Genomic DNA, 23,448 nt, shown 5'->3' with positions numbered 1-23,448 from the left:
TATAGCTATTAGAAACTAGGACAGAAAATATCGAAGCACCAAAAATAGTGATGAAAGATGCCAATGAGTTAATACATAGGCACACAGCTCCTGGACAAGCGTGACCACAAGTAAATCTTAGACTTGTTGTTTTCTTCTATACTTTCTGGGATGGTGATTTGCCCTGCACAGCAGAACAGATCTTGGCCTTTCTTTTTCACTTACTAGAGGATTTGCAGAGCAGGAAAAGAGGATTACAATTCCTCACAGCAGAAAGTAATCCTTTTAAGTTAGGTATGTCAGCATTCATTGAGAAGTGTGGGAAAGTGCATGCTACTTAAAATGCTTGACAGGTCTTGGGGAAATGTGGTGGCAGGAAGATAGGAGCAAAACCCCCAGCCATGACTACAATGGCCCCCAAATCAGAGACTGTTGGAGGGAGCAGTGAAAACAGAGCTCAGGAATGACGACTGATTTTTGCTTTTATCCAGCTTGGTGAATTTACAGCACGAAAGTCCAGAATTATAACCTAGAATGGTACCCTTTCATTTGAAACTAACAGCAAACAAATTTTTCATTTACAAGGCCACTTTGGAAAAATGGCAGTCCTGTCCTGTAATTTTACTGTGCATCAGGATGGTAGTGAGGCAGTCGACATAAATTGATGTGCTGTTCTGGATGCGCATAGCTAGAGCTGCTAGTAATTCCTTCAGTCCACATTTGTTCTGTTTGGAAAGTTACAGTCTGGTTGTAATGGTATCGCTGAAATAGAACTTATTGTTATGAGCTTCATTATCCAGTTTAAGAGTCAGAAGTCCTGGACTGAGGCATTATCAGCAACGCTCTCACAGGATGATGAGCAAGGTCAGAAGCTATTCTGGACCCAGTCGTTGTGAAATAGTTCAGGCTTAATATATTAAGGCTGAAGTTGAAGAGTACCTGGAATCTGGCTGAACCTCATCTGAGCGGCTGATGAGATTCCACTGGCAGGGCAATAACATGAAAGCTATTGGGGTTAGAAAGACAAACTTTGAAGTAATGTGAAAAGAGGTAATGAAAATGGGCAGGAATTCAGTGACAGAAGATGCGTGTTGCTAAGTGCTTCAGGTAGAACTGAAGACAAATTAAACTAAGGGAATTTTTGAAATTCCACTTCTAAAAGAAGAAAATAAAGAGCACTAGATAGCATAAAGGGCTGGAAAATGCTGTGAATGGTTGTGCAAGTATAAAACAAAGTGGAAAGTTAACAGAAAAAGAGAAACAAAGAAACAAATTGCATAAAATAGCAGAAGATCTTACCAGGCGATTCATAACGTATTTGCAACAGCATAATAGCTGCACATCTCTATTGTAACAGAACGCAATTTTATTCACTCTAATTTAGCACAGGACAGTCAACACAATCATCTCAAATCTGCTGTTCACAATCCAAGGTAGCATCTTGACAGCTTTTAACAAATGAAGTGCTTCATAATGTAGACTGTTGGGGACAAGCGACAAAACCGAATTCAGGGTCAGCAACCGAACACATAAAACACGTCATTTGGGAATGCGTGAGCTCCACATTGCACGAGAGATTTTTATTCTGTCATATTTTAAAAAGTCTGCATTTCAGTTTAGCAGATATTATACATAATTCCCGCTTTTCTTCTGCTGCTGAATCCACTCCTCCCCACCTTATCCACAAAGCTCCTTCTTTCTGCACTCTGAGTGACAACTGCAGGTGCCTCTGTAGTGGATATTGCAATGCATACCAGCATTTAAATGGCCTGCTTTGGCTAACAGGTCTTTGTGTGCTTGTAACTACTTTATTCACAGTCACTGCTAACAAATACTCTCCCCTTGGCTGGAATATAAAAGCTTGGAGGTACTTCAATGGGAAGTCCACCTTGGGAATCTATCCATGTTGGTTATTCTTAGGATCAGATACTATATTGCACAGAGGAGCATTTCGTCCACTTATTTGACTGTTCAGAGTGGGGTAGGAAAAGATCGTTTCTCATCTGTCCTTCACTTTTCAGCAAGAAAATATTTTTTATCTGACTTTTACTGTAAGTCAGGATTTACAGTACAATATTTAAAATCCCCTATCAGGATTGGGAACCCGTGATAGTGACAAACTACACAACGTATTTTGAAGCTGTGCCCCAAATTAAAATGTGTTTAACATAATTCTTTGCTGTTCAGATAGTATTAAAATAATCAAAATGACCAATTTTTAGTGTGGTAATTCCTCACGGGGTTGGAAGGTAAGCTGTAAGGGGAAGTACATTTGGTTCATATGATTTGGTTTTATCAGCGCAAACCTCTAAAGACACTTGTCATGGGTTTATTTCAGCTAGACTGCAGGGCAGTTTCTGGTTTTATTATATGCCACCCTTTGGGACGTTTGGAATTTGAACTGCTGACTTGCTGTTGGAAGAAAATAGCTCTGCCTCACAGTGGTTTCATCTTTTCAGCTTGGATATTAGGAAAAATATCTTTTCAGAAAGAGTGGTGCTGCAGTGGCACAGGCTGCCCAGGGAGGTGGTGGGGTCACTGTCCCTGGAGCTGTTCAAGAGCTGTGTGGATGTGGCACTGAGGGATGTGGTCAGTGGGCATGGTGTGGATGGGCTGGTGATCGGATTGAATGATCGTAGAGGTCTTTTCTAGCATTACTGATTCTACAAGCTTTACAGATCACTTGTATAAGAACTGCAAGTTATGAGTGCTTGACTTAGGAAGCTTGGGAATGCTTCTAGTCTGACTTTTTGGGTGGTCCTGCATAGATCCAGGAGTCGATGACCCTCATGGGTCATCCTTTCCAACTCGAGGTATACTACGATTCTATGCTTACCCAAGGTTTTGTAGTCGCATCACGTCCGTTGTGCTTTTTTGGGTTAAGGCTCTCACTTCACACCTGTACCACGCAACCGGCTAAATCCCGAGAAGGCGCGGAGCCAGGCTAGGCCATTCCTGGCAGGTTCCGCCTCCCCAGCGCCCGCGATTCACTCGGCGAAACCAGAGCGCGCATCCCCTCCCCTCGCTCGCAGACACACCCCCGCCGCAGCAGGGCGGAGGGGACGGCCCCGGCCCAGCGCCTCCCTCCGCCCGCGAGCCGCCCCTCCGTGCTGGGTCCACCCCCGCCTTTCCCGCCGCCGCGGGCCGGCTCCTCCTCGCCGCCGCCCGTCCGCCTCCCGCTGCTCGCGCTGCCGGCGGCGGCGCCCCCCGCGCTCCTCCCTTCCCTCCTCCTCGTCCTCCTCCGCTCCGCTCCCCGCGGCGGACTCCTGCAGCGATGGCGCGGCGTGGGCGGCGGCGGCGGGGCCGGCCGACCGGCCGGGGACGAGCGGCGGCGGGCTCAGTGAGGCGGGTGGCGGCGGGCCCGGTGAGGCGGGGGCGAGCGGCGGCGGCGGCTGGCCGGGTAACGCGGGCAACGGCGGCTGGCCCGGTAACGCGGGCAACGGCGGCTGGCCCGGTAACGCGGGCGGCGGCGACTCGCGGCAAGGTGAGAGCCCTCGCAGGCCGAGACGGGAGAGCGGGCGGGCGGCGAAGTGCTTCCCGCCTCGGCAGCGGCCTTTGTCTGCGGGGCTGGGGGGCGCCTGCCGTGCTGCGCCAAAACAGTCCGTGAAGCGCGGCCCCTCCACGTGGCGCGTCGCCCCCCGCGCCCTGCCCTGGCTCCTCCTACAGGGCGGCCCGGTGTCGCGGTTGAACCGCGCCGCCTTGGGCGCGGAGGCGGCGGCGTGGCTTTGGGCTGTTTTGTGGCGTCCCCTTTGTGTAACGAGGGGCAGAGCCTTAAGGAGTGTCTGTCTAATTCTGCCCTTTTTAGTCTGGAAGCGAGTCCATGCCGTGGTGCTACAGACACACGGCTGAACCACGTGAACGCAGTGGGTGTTGGAGGCGGTGGAACGGTCGCAGGTGTGATCGATGCCCGAAGCGAGCTCTGGTCCCTGCCAGCTGAGTGCGTGAGGCTGCTCTGCAGCTCGGGGCCTCAGGTCTGCCAGTGTGTAGAGGGCCTCGGGCTGCTCGCATGGTGCTGCAAAGTCTGTCTGCGTGCTTGTGATCCTTGTGGGAGCTCGTTTCTGACACAGCAAGGCCTGTGGCTTTCCATGGTTCCCGCTCCTTGTGGCATACTGACTTGTGGGTTTGTCGGAGCCAAGAGGTAGCGGTCAAGGTTTCCCTGTCTCTGAGGTGATGTGGCTTATGCAGGCTGCTGAGTTAGTACAGTAAGTATCAAATGTGAGTAAATGCATGCCCCTGTTGTAAGCAGTTGCCAAGTCAGTCAGTCAGTGCGTTGTGTTGAGTTGTGATGCACTGTTGGATCTGTTCCCGGTCCCAGAGGCTGATTGGAAAAGTTTTGGCACAGCAGCTTTGGTTCCTGGAGCTGGTTACAGGAGTGCTGATGGATAGAGCACCCACAGGGCCTTGGGCCTGGCAGCCTGGACATGAGGAGCATGCTGAGCACCCTGGTTCTCTGAAGAAGCAGAGATCATCTGGTCCCTCCCTCATCTTCTGATACCTCACTGGGGCAAGGATTGTTTTCACTTACGTCAGACTGATCAGATGGTGTTCACAGTCCTTTTGACTGTGTGATTCTCCTGCATACAGGACTAGACCTTCCATTGCTTTTGCATGATGTTTAAAATGAAGCACCTGTACAATGCTGTTTGCCATTATGGTTCCAGTAAGAAGATCAGGCTTTTGTAAATAGCTTTGGGGTTTGGTTTGGCACCCAACAGCATTCTGGCTGGAGGCCTCCATTCCTGTGATGATGGTGGTAAATGTCAGATTTGAAGCGCTTCTCTCTTCAGTTGTTATTTGGGGATGCAGCACCTCAGCCCTTGGGTGGCATTTTTAGGTCTGTGCTCAGCTCGGAGCAAATTGAGGTTTTCCAGCAGGAAATGGAGGTGCGAGTTTGCACATGTTTAGACTCTGTTAACATTCATTTGATATTAAACTGGGATTACTTCAGTTTGACTAAAATGAGTAAACAAAGCTGAGCGTTACTGAATTTAGCCACCTGCTTCAAACAGGAAAACAACCTAATTAATTGGTTGGATTTTTGTTGTTTTATTTTGTTTTTGCCTAGTAGAAGCAAAGATCGCTCCCTGCTCTCTCATCCATGATGTTCTCCTGATCCCTTGTTGTTACAGAAGAATGTGTAAGTGTGAGACCAAAACTAATATTTAAACCTGTTACAGGGCAGACAGTGGCATACAGGTATCCACCAGAAGTCGAAGTGTGCATGCAGGTGTGTTCTCCTTTTGACCTGACTGGGAAAACCTGGCTGGTTGCCTTGCAGAATGAGAAGTTGCATCTGCTTTTGGAATCAGTATGGTTGACTTTCAAATGGAGACATCAGAATTCTTGCTGTTGATGTGGAAAGTAAAACATCTTGCCTCAGGCTTTTCTTCTTGTTTTTGCCTAACACAGGAGGAATTTGTGGGGACAGTAGTTAGAGAAACCTTGGGACTGTAGGAGACCTCAGGTGCCTTTCTTTCCATCAGTTGTGTGGGGAGTGCCAGCAGCAGATCTGACATCCCTCTCAGCCTTGCTTTCCTTCCTTGTGCTTTGCCTCTGGTGACAGCTCTGTCACAAATGAACTATGTGCTCTCAGTTCCCAGTAGTATCTCTCATGGCAAGCTGCCTGATTTGACGGTATTCTGTGTGCACCTGTGATCTTTCTGCAGATCTAAAGAAGGGGAATGCGAGAGATGGGAATAGCTTGAACTTTCATCTCCTGCTGAGTAAAAATGTACTCACGTGTGGTAATTCTGAAAATAGTTGGATTGCATGCTGTTGGTAGCGGGTAGTATTCTGCTTTTGAGAAGTGCTTTGTGGGTGCTTGAAAGGAGTAATGGTATTTTAAGTGCTAAAATAACTGGGCTCAGTAGACATATTTCTTATCAAGGATGATACTTTTTCTGTGTATTTTCTTCAGATTTCACTTGAATTTTAGTACTTTATGTAACTGTTATCTGTAAAAGACAGTATTTCTAAAATCTGCAACATTATAGCAGACTTCCATTTGCTCTGTGGGCTTTTGCACATTTGCTCTATGGGCTTTTTCATGTTGAAATATTTTCTCTGAGTGAGCTTGAATTGTTCATCACCTCTGAGTCTTCCTGTCTTTTTTTTTTTTTTTTGAGGTTTAGTAGCAAAAAAAAGAATCTGTCTTAAAGAGCCTGCATCCATCAAGTGCTTAGAGTACTATTTTAACATCTTTGTTTAGGCATGTGTGTATTTTCTTTCTTTGTACATGACACTTTGTTGGCAAAGTTAAAATGATAGGCTCGGATGCTGATTATGAATCGGTTTCTGAATGTGCTTTAGTTGAAAGTTAATAATAACTAGCAACACTAAGCAAGTGGCTTCGAGGACAAGAAATGGAGAACTCATTGTGGCAGAGGTTTCCAAGAGCTAGCTCATCTTTGATATCTGTTTGCTTATGTTGGTCATAACGTTGACTTGAGAGGTGTAGTTCATCTAAAGGAAGGTGCAGAGGTGTGTGTAGATGAGTCTCTGCCTAACTTTGGTCTGCTGTGGGTGAGCAAACCTGTGGTCTGGACTTTAAGGTTAATAAAGGCCCGTTTGGAGGCACTGCTTTTTCACAGTGAATTAGAAATTACACCTGAAGCCTGCACCCATTTAAGGAGCAGAAATACTCTTTAATTCACATCCCAATTACTTATAGGAGCTGTTTGATATCAGATTTGTGCTGATGGAGATACCGACTTTGCGTAGAGATATGGTTCTGTAGGGGTGGATGCAAGCCTTAATTCAGTAAGTTTTTAAACTCCTTGGATTAAGTCCATTTTATTAATGGATTAAGTCCATTTTAGGTGTACTTGGTATTCTGCCATTAATCTAAGCCATTATGTAAAAATGGGGGCTCACTGATGACTTAATGGGATTCTTCATTGACAGACTGCAGAGAGCAACACACCAAAAAACTGTTGAAGTTCTGCAGTAGGCTACTTAAATCAGTACCTTGGTATTTGAGAACACACAAACTTTTTCAACAGAAGATTTTTTTTCCTTTGTTTAAAATTGGTAATTGTACTTCCATAACGGCTTCTCTGGTGAAGATGCAGAAACAATAGACAAAGAAGGAATTAAGCACACAGCAATTGCAGCAGTGGCTAACTCAATTGTACATTAGCACAGGAACGTTGTGGCTCCTGGAAGCAATTTATAACAAGAAGCTCACAGCTCCTTGTGTGTTTTGCCGTTAAAATACACAGTGCTTCATTTTTAAGGTTGTGCTCTACTGTCTGAATTCTGTCATAGCAGTGGAACTAAATTCTGGCAGCTTGCTTTAAGAGATGGGGGTGAGAATATAACCAAGAGAGTTCAAATACAGACAGTATGACTTCTGTGGCAGCGCACTGTGTTGTGCTGTTTTGTGCCTGCAAGGGTCACTGGTTTAGAGATGAATTCTGCTCTTGCGCAAGCAATAGTAAATCCATTTTGAAGTCTACATTGATTATAGAAAAGCAGAGTAAGAGTGAATTTAAGCACACGTATGCCCATAACTGTGTTTATTTCAGAGAGCAAAGCTATGGTCAAGTGTACAAGATCATGGGTAAGGAACTCCTTGCTAGCTGGCTGCTTATCTCACTTCTGAGATCTGAGATCTACCTAGAGCAATGGCTGTCGAGCACTGCAAACAACAAAAAGGCTTGTTGTAATGAAAAATAGTGTGCATAAGATGCAGACCTTGCTTGGGGATGTAGGAAATGAATGTCTGGGTGTTGGTTAGCAATTTGGACTTGCCTCCTCAAGCACCTCTGTGCATGGCAGACTGGTAGTGGTGTGTGTGAAAACTGCATTCTGAAACTCAGTGGAGGAAGGAGTAGGAGGTTAGTGAGTGCAAAATGCCTTCTGCCTTGTTTTTTAAGGCTGTGCCTTCTCACTCTGTCCTTCCACTCACAAATCCTAACGTGGCCTAGGTGAGAGCTGGCTGAAGGCTTCCTTAGTAACCTGTGATGAAGAGGCTTACCTGAAATGGTTGATGAAGTACATGATGGTAGGAAATGTTCAGCTCTGGTGATACAAGTTTCTTTTGGTGCTTGGGCCAAAGTTGGACTCTTACACAGTGACTTTTGTCACCTCGGGAAGTGCCTTTGGCAGTGCTTCTTGGTGGCTAAGTCTGCAGCTTCTAGCAAACAAGCATTCTTGATTAATCCGCATTTTCCCTTTCTTACCAAGTGTCTCAGAAAAAACTCCAGATAAATAATGAAGGAGGAACAGGAGTTGCATTGGTTTTATTTTGGAGTTATCTAAGTGATGGCTAAAATGTGTAATGGTGCTGTTACCAGGTAAAATGGTAAGGTTTTTCTGTACTTCTTCAGCGTTTCATTGCATCTGAATGCATGATCCTCGGTTCTCTTATCACAGGGCAACAAAAGCTCAGGAGTAGCAATAGGTTTCACTACAAGTAAAGGCCGCACCTCAGCACTTGCAAGATGTGGGCGTGTGTGTATATTTGTGTCTGAGAAGCACTGTTGTGGAGTTTAACAGTCTCCGTATTACATCCCCTTTCCTCCAAAATCTGAAGTCTGTATTTAAACAGCCTGCACCAAATTTTCTGGAGTTCAGTTAAATGAGATGCAGTTTTGCTACGTGTGGTTTATTTTGTAATGTATGTTTGCACTTGAATAGGAATGTAAAAATAAGTTATGCTGCTGCCAGTTTGAGTTTTTCTATTAAATTGGCATGTCTGATTCATATCTTCTGTCTTGTTTTGAATTGGAAACAGATATCCAAAGGAGTAACTGGTAGTTTAAATGCCCTCAGTGACACTGAAGATTTTCTGGGGTTCCAAAATGATGCTTCCAGGCAGAGGTTGTTGTCTGAAGACCGCTATGGTAGTTTTGATGCCCTTTTTTTTTTTTTTCCCCCCCTCCTGAATCATAGAATCGTAGAATGGCCTGGTTTGAACTGGGCTGAAAAGGACAACAATGCTCATCTAGTTTCAACCCCCCTGCTATGTGCAGGGTACCAACCACCAGACCAGGCTGCCAGAGCCACATCCAGTCTGGCCTTGAATGCCTCCAGGGATGGGGCATCCACGATCTCTTTGAATCTAGGGTAGGAATGGATTGCTGAGGCTGTCTCTGAGATTTGCTAGTTCTCTTCTGTCTTAGTTATAGCTTGGATAATCCTGATTATTTGATGTTTTGCTTTCTCTTATTTGGTGTCTGGAAGTACCTGCTCTGTTCGCAAGGAAAGACTGATCTGCTGTCTTGGCTGCCAGAAGATTCAGTTTTCAATCTTTTAGAAGCTTAAATACTTGCTAGATGTGGCCTGATGTTCTGCAAGAGAGTTTTTACTGAAGTACAGTCTGTTTTGTTTTGAAGCCCGTCATGTTAAACATTGCTAGCACTAGTCATCTTCCTTGTCTTCAGCAAAGGGAACAAACAGAGTGAGTCTTGCTGATGTATGTACTGTGTGTACTATTTCTGAGCAAATACTGTCAGGAGAGATCTGTACGAAATGTGGAAGCTGTTTGGAAATAGAACTGTAGTCTACACTACGGGGATATGTGGTGTCTTAAGAAGTGAAATATGCTGAGCTCTGAGTCGCTTTGTGATCTTGTTGCTCAGTGGGTGTTCTGTTGGCTTGAAATAGCCAGGTGGTGGCTTGCTGTTACATTTGTGGCTTCATGCTGGGCGTGCAGAATGATTAATGAAGAAGTGGTGGTAGGTTCTTGTGTGGGATCCTGTGCTTCTCTGCCTGCTTGGTGACTGCAGGCACCTTACTTTACTTCATTCTGCCTTGGTTTCTCAGTGTATGAGAAGGAGGTTACAATAATGATCTCTGCTGCAAAGGGTTTTAAAATCCTATGATAGAAAGCGTTGTGTAAGTGCTAAGTACTGTTACCGTGTGCTTCTAGGAATCCCACAGTATTCTCTGCTCCAAGTGAGATGTGTTCAGAATTTACAGCTGGCACTGCAGGCTCTCACCAGAATCCCCCGATCCCTTTCCGTGGGGCTGCTCCCCAGTCTGATGTCACCCATCTTGTACGAGTAGCTGGAGATGTCCCATTCCAGGTGCAGAATTCAGTGCTTTCTCTCGTTAAATTTCATATGGTTTCTGATTGCTCAGCCCTTTAATTTGTCAGGATCTCTCTGCAACGCCTTTCTACCCTTCCTTAAGGGAGTCAACAGCTCCTCTGTTTATTGTCATCCACAAACTTAGTATACCTTCAAGTCTTGTGTCATAGTCATTGATGAAAATAATAAAGAGAATTGGCCCTAAAACTGAGTTCTGCATGACTTCTGACATTTTGGAATTGTCTGTTCCTGTGCTTTTAAGAGGTGATGATAAAGAGGTCAGCACTGTTGAACCTCATTGCAGTTCCCTGGGAACCTTGTTAGCTAGTTCTGTGAGCAGCCTGAAGCTGCTCTCCCCATAGCCAGGGTTGAAGTTTTGGTCAGCTCCCTTTGTACCTCTACCGGGAAGTTATCTGTAAAGTGTTTTAGGAGACTCCTGAACCTGTTTTTATAAGCTGTGAGATATTTCCAGTTAATGTCTGTCAAGTTAAACTCACCCATAAGGACAAGGGTGGCTGATTTGGAGGTATCTGTTAGTTACTTATAGAACAAGTTATTGATGTTGTCATCCTGGCTGGGTGTCCTAAAGCAGACTCCTACAAGGACATACACTTCATTTGCTTATCCCTTAATCCTTATCCAGGCTCTCAATTGCATCATTTTCAGCTGTGAGCTCAGCCCTTTCTTTAAGTGCCACCCCACCTCTACTGGCTTTCCTATATAGCCTAGAGTTGTCCATCATGACATACCAATCACAGAACTCTGCATCCCATGTTTCACTCAGCCAGTGATGTTATAGCTCTGGGACTGAGTCAAGCCTTCTGGAATTATTTGAGTTGGAAGAGACCTTTAAAGATCATCTAGTCCAACTCCCCTGCAGGGAACAGGAACACCTACAGCTAGATCAAGTTACTCAGAGCGCTGTGCGGGCTGACCTTGAATGTCTTCAGGGATGGGGCATCCACCACCTGTCTGAGCAACCTGATCCAGTGCCTCACCATCCTTATTGTAAAGCTCCTCTTGCTTCTTCCTCATGCTGCCTGCGTTGGTGTACAATCATTCAAAAGTGCTTCATTATACCTAGCATCTTGTGGAGAAGAGTGAAGGATCTCACTAGCTCTTAGTCCCTCAAATGTTGGTGTGCCATTCTGTAGTTTATCACTGTTGAGACTGATTTTTATCCCTTTCCCTCTTCAGTCTTGTTTAAAGCCCTGCAGAAAAATCCTTTTTCTCTTCTAAGAAAGGTGCATCCCATCAGGCATCAAGAAGGCCTGATGTTGTGTTGATAACTCCAAACAAAGCTCAAAATTTGGCCAGTGATGCCAGCCTTCCAGCCATATGTTGATCAGTTGGGGTTGCCTGAGCCTCTCAGTAGTGTTCTCTGCTGCTGGGAGGATAAAGGAGAACATTGCCTGCGTGATGATTCTTCAGAGATGAAAGCTCATTAATGGGTAATAATTAGAGGTCTGTAGTACGTTAATGAGTTTTCTAGTAACATCTCTTACCCATGCCCCAGAGAGGCAGAAGGCTTCCCTTTAGGTTCCTTGAGTAAAAATAAAAAATTCAAGAATTTGGTGTGAAGAGCAAAAATGGTGAGGTCAGAAAAAATGCAGTGGTGGCTGGGAGGAGGTGAGGCAGCTGCCTTGCAGATGTGGAGTGGGATCTTCCTGCATGAGGCAATCCCTTGGTTGTCGATGAACAATTGCATTCATAAATATTGACCAATGTCTCTGTCTTTCCTCTGAGATTTCTGCACTCCATCTCCCGTAATCTCTGCGCTTCTGATGAGTTTCAAGTTTCTGCAATAGGTATCCCTGATGCTTATTTCACTGTGTGCAGACCATTATTCACATGGCATAGCTTTAGGTGCATTATTTTCAGCCACTTTGGCTAACAAACTAATTAAGATTCTCCCCCCCCCAGCCACTCTTCATCCTTCGTTGTGGAATTTCAAGGAAACACAGAATACATACAAACTTCTGTTTGCCTCTGAGAAACGCAATTTCACTTTAACTTCCCTGTTGTGTTTGTTCCTTTCTCAAACAGCTGCACTGCAGCTATCAACAAAAGAGTTAAGCAGTTTTGCTCACAGAAAACTCATTCTAATTATCCATAATAACTCGAGGGAGATGTTTAAATGTAAAGAAACAGCGTATGTTGTAGCTCCCCCCTCTTACTCCTCTGTAAGTATTTTCACTGAATGTACTGTATGTTTTTCACCAGATATTATCTTAATGTAAACAGGCGTGTAATTAAAGTCAGGAATAGGAGGGAATTAAGAGAACAATAAAGATATTCAGCAATTGCATCATATGAAAGGTCATTTTTGTATCCTAGGTGGGAGGAAGTCACAGCAGAGGAAAACTGGGGAAAGAAACTTAAATGAATGTTGTAGGCTCTCAAAAAGCAGGTGTGGTGTGAACATGCATGTTCCTACTATGAACAGGTATTTCGGTGGACTCTCAGAGATGAATTGACAAATGGTCTGCTGATTCTGATTAGAAGCATGGAAATACAATTCTGATTTAGTAAATTCACTGTGTTTAAAGATGTCAAAATAAGCACTGGATTTGTCCTGTATTTGGTATGTGAATATACATGTACTGGGAAGCATTCTAATGAGATTTTATTCTTTCATGGACTGGCATTTCATTTCCTAGTCTGTGGGTAGAATCTGGGGTCAGTCTAGAACTCATTTGAACAGTAGAAGTGAACTGCACTGCTAAAGGGAAGCTGAGCAGTTGGAAGGTGGAGGGATTTTAGTTAGACTACTGAGTGCTTTGTTTTTTTGGTTTTTTTTTTGTAGATATCTGTTGCTTCAGTAAAGGTGTAACAGTGTAAGAAGGAACAGACTCCATCTTCGGGAGCCTTTAGCACTTCTGTGGCAAACCCAGAAAAGAGTTCTGTTTCTCCTGTGAAGTGAAAAAGGAGAACTCTTTCTTCCTGTGCTTGTGGCTCAGTTTTCTTATCTTTTTCTTTAATATTTTCAATACAAAGCCATTTAAGGCCTGTGTTTGTTTTTTTTTTCCTCCCAGAAGAGACAAACACAACAAACTCATAATATTTTTACTGTGTAGTAGTAGAGGACAAAGTAATCAAGTTTCTACCATGAGACCAAGCTCAGTTAGTCTTGTGCTCAAAATGACCAAAAAAACCCAACTCAATAAGTTAAAATAACTCGGAGCTGAAACTCTGAATGTTTTCTACTTATTTTCTTCTTTTGACAAGGTTTGCTTGCAAGGTGTCTTCACGGTATGTATCATCTAGTTGGTACTTGATTAAGCCTTTGAACATGTTCATTCTAACTAGTCACTATTTTGTGTATGACGGTTTCTTATAGCTGGCTGGTATTTTTACAGGGCATTCGATACCAGTCCAGATACCTTACTGAAGAGCTGAAGAAGATTTTCACTGAAGACACTGATTCTGAAACTGATGCATTTGAAGGCTTTGCTTCTAGTGGGGAGGATGTGAAGAGGAAAGTAGTTCCAGTAAAGGCAGTATGTATATGTTGATGTTTTTTTTCCTTTTTTTCTCTGTGTAAATTTCTATCTTACAGTCAGTGTTAGTGATGCACCGTGATGTTCATTATACAGACTGAAGAATATTGTAATATACGTATTATATTGAAAAAGGGGAAAAAACCCCACCTTCATTGAGTGCAGTATCTCATATTAGAAATGAGAACTCCCCCTCCTTGTATGCTGACTGCTAGGCAATACTGTTCCTGATAGCCTTGTTTGTAGTATCTGTGCATTAATGTGCAGACTTTGTGTTGGGGGAAGTTGAATGCTGCTAGCTTTGTAAAACCTGTTGATTTGGGTGAATTTCTGTAGCACTTGGATGGTGAAATTGCTGCCTAGAATTAGTGATTAAAAATAACATTTTGTGTCATAGCAGCAAATATAACATGGTTCTTCCTGCCCGTAGGCAATGGTGTCAGACTTGAGTGATGAAGAACGTGGTAATTTATTGGGTACTGAAGGAGAAGAGGAGGAAGAGGCAAAGAAGAAAGTATCTCCCAAAAGAAGAAGCTTTGGTCTTCGTGTTGCCTTTCAGTTTCCAACCAGGAAGTCTTCTGAGAAAAAAGTGCCTGAACAAGCTTTTCCTAACCTACCATTAAAGGACAATAAACCCTCCACTGCTCTTTCAAAAGAAAGAAATTGCAAGCGATGGGACAAACTAGAGGGCTCTGCTTCAGAATCTGAAGAAGACATAAAAGAAACACAAGAAGAAAATTCCAGTGCTCTGCTTAAAAGAGCTATGAATATTAAAGAAAATAAAGCCATGGTAAGACTAAAGGGCACTGTAACAGTACTGTGAACGCTGTTACAGGTATCCATGTTACAGGCTTATGTTTGGAACCTGTCAGCAAACCATCGGGTTCCTTCAGGTCATTCTTGTTGTTTATTCAATAGAGTTTCTACTTACCTGTTGTATCTGAGGGGTCTTCTGTACTCACTGGTTGGAAAGCCTGCCCAAAACTGCTAAGGATTATAAATATAACTTTTCAATTATGTGGAATGTGGTGTTTAATTATACTTTACTGCTACTACTGAAAGGGTGTATGTAGATAAGGGAGAAGTGAGACTAATAATTGCCAATTGCTTTTCCCCCTGTCTAAAATTCCACTAGATCTCTTAATTTTCATGGTGGTGTGCAAATCTAGCACTGTAGTGTGTTGATTTTAGGTCTTTTGTGAATCCTCCAGTTTTGCATTGTTCCAGGATGCGTTGTAGCCTCCAGGCACTCTTTGTACAAATCTTGGGTCTGCTTCCACCCTTCCTTTTAATTCCAATTTTACCACTGTAAACTTCACTAGTTTTGAGGACACTCTTTTTCAGTGCTGTTTAGACAAGATTGAATGTAATATTAGCTGCTGTATTCCAGTAAGAATTAATGGAAGCTGTGAAGTTGCAAAACTCTGGATTTTTTTTTTCACTTGTACATGAATGAGCCCCTTTTTTGAGCCCCACTTTATTTAAGTGCCTATTGAAATGTTTCATGCACTGAAATTTAATGCGTTCAAGTATTTCTCAGAGTGCATACAAAGACTGGATGATGCCTGTCAAAAATATGCAAGTTTGTAGTGACTTTTCAATATGATACTACTATTTCTTTCAGCTTGCCCAGTTACTAGCAGAACTGAATTCCATACCTGACTTATTCCCAGTGAAGACACCTGCCTCAACTCCTTCGGTAAGACTGTGCACTGGCTAGAGGTGATGGATATTTATGCTAGACTTTTGATTAATATGCTTGTTGGTAAAACACTTTCACCAACTTCTGTTTGGGTTTTCCTTGGTTCTGGTTACTTTGTTTTGGATTTGCTCTTGGTATTGTTCAAATACTGAAGCTTTTGTGAGGAAATGGTGTTTTAGAAGATAATTGTATGAAGAACTGTGGAGACCAGGATTAGGTGCTACTTTATAATTTTTGTCATGGAAATTCTTTTGAGATACTAGACAGATACCTGCATTTGTGCAAATTAGGAAAATTGCTTTCCTTTGTGTTTAGATCCTTTACATTTCCCAGCTAATTTTTCTTTTACTTTTCTCTTAAAATCCACACTTCCCAATGCTGATAAAATTCAACCACTTCAACATGAAACTAGGATAGTGATACTGTAGCTTTTCTTAGCCAGAAGTAGATTACTGTCTGTAATGTTTTTTCACATTACAAACTGAAGAGATGTAAAGTAAAATTGAAGAGCCATGTCTTCAGAAAACCAGTATGTAAATGCTGCTGTGTGACAGTGGTAATGTGAATCAGAATTACGAAGTCTGTGCAAATCTTGAATTTAGCTGTGGCTAAATGTGTGTCTGTGTATTCAAGGAATGGTTATATTTCTATAGCATGTTGCTTTCATTTATTGTCCTTATTTGAGGGGTCGAAAAGGCATCAGGAACGTTCTAGTTTCCTTTCTATTTGTTTTTTGACTTCCAACCTCTCTTCTTGTAAAGTGTCGTTCACTTCTTGCTAAGGAAATATGATGGCAAGCAGATACAACTTCTTTCATCTTGTTGAAGTTGTCAGATGTAGCAGAGTGACACTTTTCTGGATAATTTTACAGTAGGTGGCCCATGCAGGACTCCTGTTGCATGAATTCAGTTATTCCATAATTATTAAGTCTGATAATACCAAGAGATTGTTGCCATTCATTGGAATGTAGAAGAGGAGATTTATTCATGCTCTTTCCGTGACCCTTTAAGATGAAAAATATGGAAGAAAGCCTGGACTTTGGTTTATTCATTAAAGGTTTGTTCGTATTGTGGGAGCTTCCGAACCTTCAGCTGCCGAAGAGCAGTGAGAACTAGCTGTAAGCTTAATATGCCATCCATAAAGTTTTGGTACAGTTCTGTGGTGTTAATTGAAATATAATCTGACTGTGAAAACTGGTCTTTTAAAAGGAGCAAAAAGGTATAGCATGTAGGGAAAATTTTCTATCTGCTAGAAATTGTCGGCTTAACCGGCATAATAAATGTGGATAAGGAGTGGAAGAAGAATGAATTCATAAAAGCGCTAGTGCAACAGACTTTGAAATCTTTCTGGTGTTTAACACTACAGATGAAACTGAAAAATACTAGAAATTACAATCACTAGATTTTTTTTTCCTGATTCTAGAAACAGAAGAAAATACCAAGGAGGACGTTTTCTGAAGGCCAGATAACACGTCGCATGAACCCAACCAGAAATGCTCGTCCACCTGAGAAATTTGCCTTGGAAAAATTTACCATGTCGGCTGTCAGATTTGCAGAACACTTGCAAAGCTATAAACAAGAAAACCTCTTGAAGAGGAGCCTGAGCGTGGTATTTGCTAGAATTTGATATTTTCCGTAGAGAGGAACATTCATATAGATTGTTGGCCAGTGCTTAGGGTAGACATCACTTCCTGGAGGAAGTTAACGAGAACCTTTGGTTTGTTCTTAGCAATAGAAATTGTCTTCAGGCATTCCTGCCTCAACTTTCATCCATTTTCTGGCTCTAGTTGTGACTTATCTTGTCCAAGTATAACAAGACAGTTTACTTAGGTTCTAGTGTTTGTTTGTTGTCTGAAAGTTGTTAGAACTCAAATGTATAAGGCATTTGAGTGGCAAGACAATGGAGTGGTAAGGTGAATCTTCAGACTCAGGAAAAAATAGCAAGAACTCCTCTCTGGAAATACCAGAGGGAGGTTAGGAATGGCATAATTAAACTGAGAGTGAAGGGAATCTGCACCAACAAACCATCTGCATTTGTCTTGGCTTTATTTACCACATAGTCTTTATGAAAAAGGCTTACTTTGTATCTGTATATACTGGGGACTGGATTCCCAGTTCCAGAGCACTGTCCATAGATGAACAATTATAGCAGAAACTTGGCCTCTAAAAAACATGGAATGAAAATTGCTCTGTTCTGGAAAAAGCAGATCTGACTTAGGATGAAAGACAAAGATGGAGTAGGGGGGGAGGCTCAGGATTAGATGAGACACATACATGATTGAAATATCCTGATGGATATAATGATGATCCATGATTCAGGATTATAGAGAATCTATGAAAGACAAAAAGAGCATTTAGTGAGTAGAGGACTCTTTTCCACGTAACTAGCAAGATAATAATGAAAGGCTGGACTAAACTAAAACTTATGTAAAGATTTTTAGTGGAATATTAGATTGTCTGTGGTGAAAGCAATATGAGAACATGCTAGGAAACCGAATGAATGAAGCTTGGGGAAGGCAAGTGGCTATAATTTAATTTTGTGAGGAAAGTAGTATGAAATTAGTAGAGGTGTGCAGGGAATGCAAAGAAAAGCAGCAGAAAAATGGGCTTTGTGGAAGCAGAAGTAACAAGGAGATAACCATAAGAAGGGATAACTAAACAGACTAAATAATAAGTGGAGTAGAGAAGTGACTGGGGAGTAGGGGAGAGAAAACAGGCCAGTGGGTTTGGATAGTTGCTCAAATCTACTCCCGGTTCTTTCAATGATCCGTGAGCCTGTAGGCTATACCCACTAAGTTACATGTGCATTATAAATGACATAATTTGTCATCACGTGTGGTGACAGTCTTCATGCCACCAGACAAAAGGTGTTGAGATTAGTTTGTTTAACAGGGGAATTGTGGCGTGCGCAAAAGGAGGAGATCATCAAAGTATTCATCTTACCGTCCAGTGGAGGATATTACTGAGGATGACTTGGACAACATTGCAATCACTGTTAAAGACAAAATCTATGACAAAGTTCTAGTAAGTGGCTAATATTTTCTGTACGGTGTCCATTAACGGTCTTCTAACAGCATATCTGATGCTTGCTGAAAGGTGCTTTCCTGAAGTTCTGGAGAGCGTAGCTCTTGCTACTGTGTTGCACAAGCAGGACCTGAAAGTGTTGACAGTCTTCTTTGGACTTGCTTGTGCTGATTAATACTGTCCCGACAAATTTTTGCCTCTGCAAATAGATGCTTCCTTGCCACAGAATGAAATGGAAGTTGTTACAGCTATGGCTCTTCAGTGATAAGAGTTGAAAACCTATTATCTTTCGTTCTTATTTAATTGTTGCTGTTGTGGTTGTACAGCTAAATGCCATTGATCCTTGCTGTCCTTTATACCTTCAAGAAACTACATTTCTGTAAGGGTTGGCTAGTTTCCAGCTAGGTTGCTGGAACCCTTCCTTTCCTTTATCTGATTTAGCTATTATTAATAATCATCAAAAGCTGACAGATCATCTTACTGTTTTATTCTTCGCTGCTGTATTAGCAGAGATAGTTATTTTCTAAGTATGCAATAACCATAAATAAGCTTACTGCCAAATTGGGGTAGGGAATAAGAACTGTAGCATGAGCTGCATGGAGTCTGAGACTCTAAAGCTAAGGACAGGCACTGTTTCTGTAAAATCTCCAGCTCTGAGATACTATGTAATTTATAATAATGACAAAACTTATAGTTCTTACTAAGATGTTCATTGCTGAATTTTAGTTTGGTTTGAAGTCTGTGCTTTTCTATCAGCGGATGTATTAGGATTGTTAACCAATTAAGCATTTAAGGTGCCTTTGACACATGCTTATTTTTCCTCCTTCTCAACTTTTTTAGGGCAGTACTTGCCACCAGTGTCGACAAAAGACAATTGATACAAAGACCATCTGTCGCAACAAGGGCTGTGGAGGTGTAAGGGGGCAATTTTGTGGACCGTGTCTTCGAAACAGATATGGGGAAGATGTGAAATCAGCACTGCTTGATCCAGTAAGTATTGTTTCAGGTTTGGGAACAAAGTATAAGTAATATGATTTAGTATTAAGCTGTGCTGAATGTATGCTTGTAGTAATGTGGTTTAAAGCCTTTTACTCTAAGGTCTGCAGTACCATTGGGACTGATGCTGATTTTTGTTGGAGTGCAAGGGGGAAGTACTGGACCTATGTTACAGCTTATCTGTCCTAGTGTTTCCAAGCTCCAGTTGCATACCAGACAGCAGAGAGAGAAAACATGAGAATTTTTGAGAAAAGAAATCTGTCCCCTTATGGAACAAGATCAAAAAGTGCTTTCTTTTTATGCTTTTAGTAATGTGGCCTGCAAAGCAAGCAGGTTCTAGATGGTAAAAATTTAAGTGTGACAAAAAAGGAGGAGGGGGTACCTAAATGTCTTAGAGTTGGTTTTTTTGACTCCCCTGATACGCTGAGCAAGGAGTATGCATATACGACAGCCAGAAAATGGGACTCATGGGCACATAAAGGTATCTGGCAGAATCAATCTTTTTGTACTTAGCTTAACTTCTGAAAAGGAGCTCTGCAGAGAAGGACCTAGGTGTCCTGGTGGGCAACAGGTTGTCCACAAGCCAGCCGTGTGTGTTTGTGGCCAAGAAGGCCAATGGTATCCTGCAGTTGCATTAGGAAGAGGTGATTCTTCTTTTCTGCTCTTTGTGAGGCCACATATAGAGTAGCGTGTCCAGTTCTTAGCTCCTCATTTCAAGAAAAGCAGGAGAGTTCTAGAGAGAGTCCAGTGTAGTGCCATTAAGATGATTAAGAGCCTAGAGTATCTCTCTTACGAATAAAGACTTAAGAGACTTAGGACTCTTCAGCCTAGAGAAGACTGAGAAGGGGGTCTTATCAATGCTTATAAATAAAGAGTGGGAGTCAAGTGAATGAGGCCAGGCTCTTTTCAGTGATAACCAGTGACAATGAGAGATAATGAGAACAAACTGGAGCACAGGATGTTCCATGTGAACATAAGGAAAAAAAACTTATTTACTTTGAGGATGACAGAGCACTGAACAAGCTTCCCAAGTAGGTTGTAGAGTCTCCTTCTCTGGAGATATTCAACAGCCGCCTGGATACTTTCCTATGTAGCATGCTCTAGAAAACCTTTAGCAGGGAGGTTGGACTATGTGATCTCAGAGGTCTCTTTCAGTGCTAATGATTCTGTGATTCTTGTAGCTGAAGCAGGAAGGCCTCTCCACAAGCTCTCCTTGGTCAAGTGTCCTGTAGGTAGACTGTAGCCAGATGTCCTTTCTTGGTCTGGTCCCTAATTTTAGCCCAAAGCTCTCAACGTGATCATGGCTGGTTCTCAGAGGCAGCTCTTCAGAGACTGTCCACTTCTTAACATAGAGGGCAAGTCCCTCAGCCCTCTTCCCGTGTCTATCCCTTCTACAATACATGTAGCTTTCAATCATGATATTCCAGTTTTGTGATAAATCCCACCATGTTTCCCTGGTAGCAATTAGTTCGTAATTTTATAATTGCACCATGGTTTCCATCTCCTCCTGCTTATTCCCTGTGCTGTGTGCATTGCTGTAGAGGCACTTCAACTGGGCAGTTGGCCATGTTACCCTCTTGGAGGAGCTCTCCCACATTTCTCTGGGGCAAATCTGAGGTTTTTTTTTTTTTTTTTTTTTGCTGCTGCTTCCTGTAATGACAATGTTTACTGGCTCTTCTCTGCCACTTAAAAGTACGTCCTCTTTCCCCATTGAATTTAGCTTAAAGTTCTGCTAATTGGTCCACCGAGATTGCTGCCCCTTCTGGTCCCATCTAACATCATCATGCTCAGTCTCTCAAAGATGTATCCAATGACATCCAAAACCCTGAGAGTGATAGGCAATATTACAGGTGCTTTTTTCTGTTTTGAATTAATAATGAGTAAATCATTCAGAGAGCTTGAGCTTGCAGATTAAGACCTATTGAAGCAAACAAAATTGATCTTATTTTAATCCTGCAGTATGTGGAAAGTGTAACAAGTTTGCCTGACTTGTTGATTACCCTGAATAATTAGGCAAAAAGGAAGCCATACTCCTGTCTGTTAGAGCAGTGCAGAGGATGGTACAACCCTACCTACAGCTGGCCTTTAATGACACCCCCATTCTTCCTTGCAGGACTGGATCTGTCCTCCTTGTCGCGGTGTGTGTAACTGCAGTTACTGCCGCAAGCGTGATGGTCGCTGTGCCACAGGGATGCTCATCCATTTGGCCAAGTTCTATGGCTATGACAACGTGAAAGAATACCTGGAAAGGTGAGGGTTGTGCCCAGTGGTCCCTTCAGCTCAGGTCTGCAACACTGCTGCCTAAGCTTGAGCGCTTTTAAAATGTCTTCATTATAGATCTAGTGGGCACAAATGTCTCTTCGCTTTCGGAATTTGCCATTTCAAAATAGCTTTACAAATCCTTATTACTGTGTGACCTTAAATTTAGTATGAAATTTGGTCTCTGAGACAGCAAATAACTGCAGTGTATTTCTTTATTTTGGATTCTCAATGGAGACTTCTTAAGCATGGGTAATTTTGCTTTAATAACAGCTGTTTGATTTCTGGGCTTTAAACCAAGTTGCAGCTTCTTTTGCTAGTTGGCCTTTTAGAAATGTTGAAGCCCTTCAGTACTTGACTTCTGCCAGGGATAGATCCTTTTTCTTTAAAAAAAAATCTCTTCAGAATTTTCCTAGGATGAGATTGGCTTTGTTGAAGCAAGACATAGCCCTGCATAAACAACTAATTTGCTTTTCCCTGTTCTGAAATCCGTATGAACTGCTTCTAGCATTTAGAGTTGTTGTTTTGGAAACTATCATCTTTAGAAATTGAAATAATGTGTTCTTGGGGAATCTGAGTTTCCTAAAATGCACTAACACTGTTTTCTTATGTCTTCTAGTTTACAAAAACAACTGGTGGAAGGCAATTGAGAGCACTGAACTCAAGCTGTGCCTGCAACTGTTTAATATGTTGACAAGTTTTGACTTCAAAAGTTTATTACTGTGTTTTATATAAGATAGAATTTTAGAGTTTAGTGTATACATTTCAATGTGTGAAATTTTTTAATTAACGTGGTCTTATGCAAAACATCTCTCAGGAAAATGTTTTGGTAGAGAAATCTACATGCACAGACCTATACATTAAGTGGAATGGCACTCTTCGACCTTAGAGTGGTTAATTCTAACAGGACTAGACAACTACATGATGGAGAACTTTGTTAATTTGAGCAATATTTTTACTTATGCAATTGTGTGAAGTTTCAAAAAGAGTGTTTAACAACTACCTGTAAAGGTTACTCTGTTTACAAACAATCAAAATCCAACAAGTATACAACACCCCAAGAAATGCTTGTGTTTCAATTTGACCATAAAGACTGAATTTTCCAACCTTTGCTTTCTGAACGTGTTCTTCCATCTGAATGCCATTATATTCCAGCCAAAGCTGATATAAACCTGCCAGTGGGAGGATGAAAATTTTATTTTTTTAATCCAAAGTGCAATTAACCACTGAAACATGAAAGTGGAAGTGTTTTGTAAAAATAAAATAAAAAAAAAATAAAAAAAAACAAAATAGAGAAAAGAACAAAAAACATCACATCCCAGCGCATCCCAGTAAAGAAAATGAATTGCTTAGTAGCAGTTGTGTGTGAAATACTTGCTGCCTGACCCAGCCACCTTATAGATACTGTTACTGGTTAACTGGTTTAAACCACAGAGTTGAGGATTTTTTTGAAATACAGGTTGTAGTTGGATCTCTTCTCATACACACAACTAAGCTTTCAAACAACTTTAAGCAATGCTTCTGTATTGTTGTATGATTATGTTCAAATTAATGTAAGATATGTATTTCATTTTATGTAGAGATAATAAAGAATAATTGAGGAGAAGATTTTATGAGTCAAACTGCAGTCAGTCAGTGTGATGTTTCCCATTTACTTTTCCATAATCAATGTAATGAAGGAATTATAACAGTAATAAATATATGGAAAAACACAAGAACACAACACTGAAGGATGAGTAAATAACATATAATACCTTATTGTTATGCTTAGGAATGTTTTTTTGCAAGGCAAATCTGCTGCACATACTATTGAAAGGTTACTACTAAACAGCCAAGAGAAAAGCTACGCCTGCCATTTTGTAGTCTTCTGTTTGCTTTTCAGATTGAAAGTCCAGAATTAAGCTGGCCCTCTGATTTTGGTTTTATGAATTGGATACTCATAAGCATCCTTTGTT

At 42.0% G+C, this 23,448-nt stretch overlaps 1 protein-coding gene across 1 annotated transcript; it reads left to right on the top strand.

The window, feature by feature from the left end:
• The first annotated feature begins 3,374 nt into the window (after nucleotides 1–3,374).
• CDCA7L (cell division cycle associated 7 like) lies at nucleotides 3,375–23,115 on the top strand. Its single transcript, XM_052693743.1, has 9 exons — nucleotides 3,375–3,463; nucleotides 13,373–13,513; nucleotides 13,944–14,303; nucleotides 15,138–15,212; nucleotides 16,638–16,823; nucleotides 18,107–18,238; nucleotides 19,079–19,228; nucleotides 21,348–21,484; nucleotides 22,113–23,115. Exons 3-9 carry the CDS (start codon nucleotides 13,947–13,949, stop codon nucleotides 22,141–22,143), a joined length of 1,068 nt encoding a protein of 355 aa, XP_052549703.1. The 5' UTR covers nucleotides 3,375–3,463; nucleotides 13,373–13,513; nucleotides 13,944–13,946; the 3' UTR covers nucleotides 22,144–23,115.
• The last annotated feature ends 333 nt before the right edge of the window (nucleotides 23,116–23,448 follow it).

The sequence above is a fragment of the Tympanuchus pallidicinctus genome, unplaced genomic scaffold (assembly GCF_026119805.1).
Source record: "Tympanuchus pallidicinctus isolate F22 unplaced genomic scaffold, pur_lepc_1.0 scaffold3, whole genome shotgun sequence".
Lineage (NCBI taxonomy): Eukaryota > Metazoa > Chordata > Aves > Galliformes > Phasianidae > Tympanuchus > Tympanuchus pallidicinctus.
Note: the sequence above shows the minus strand (reverse complement) of the source record. Positions and strands in the feature narration are given on the sequence as shown.

Excerpts from the sequence above, each read along its gene's own strand:
- CDCA7L (XM_052693743.1), top strand. The coding sequence starts at position 13,947 with ATGGTGTCAGACTTGAGTGATGAAGAACGTGGTAATTTATTGGGTACT. Across the intron at positions 14,304-15,137 it reads TTAAAGAAAATAAAGCCATG|CTTGCCCAGTTACTAGCAGA; the intron begins GTAAGACTAAAG and ends TATTTCTTTCAG. Across the intron at positions 18,239-19,078 it reads AAATCTATGACAAAGTTCTA|GGCAGTACTTGCCACCAGTG; the intron begins GTAAGTGGCTAA and ends CAACTTTTTTAG.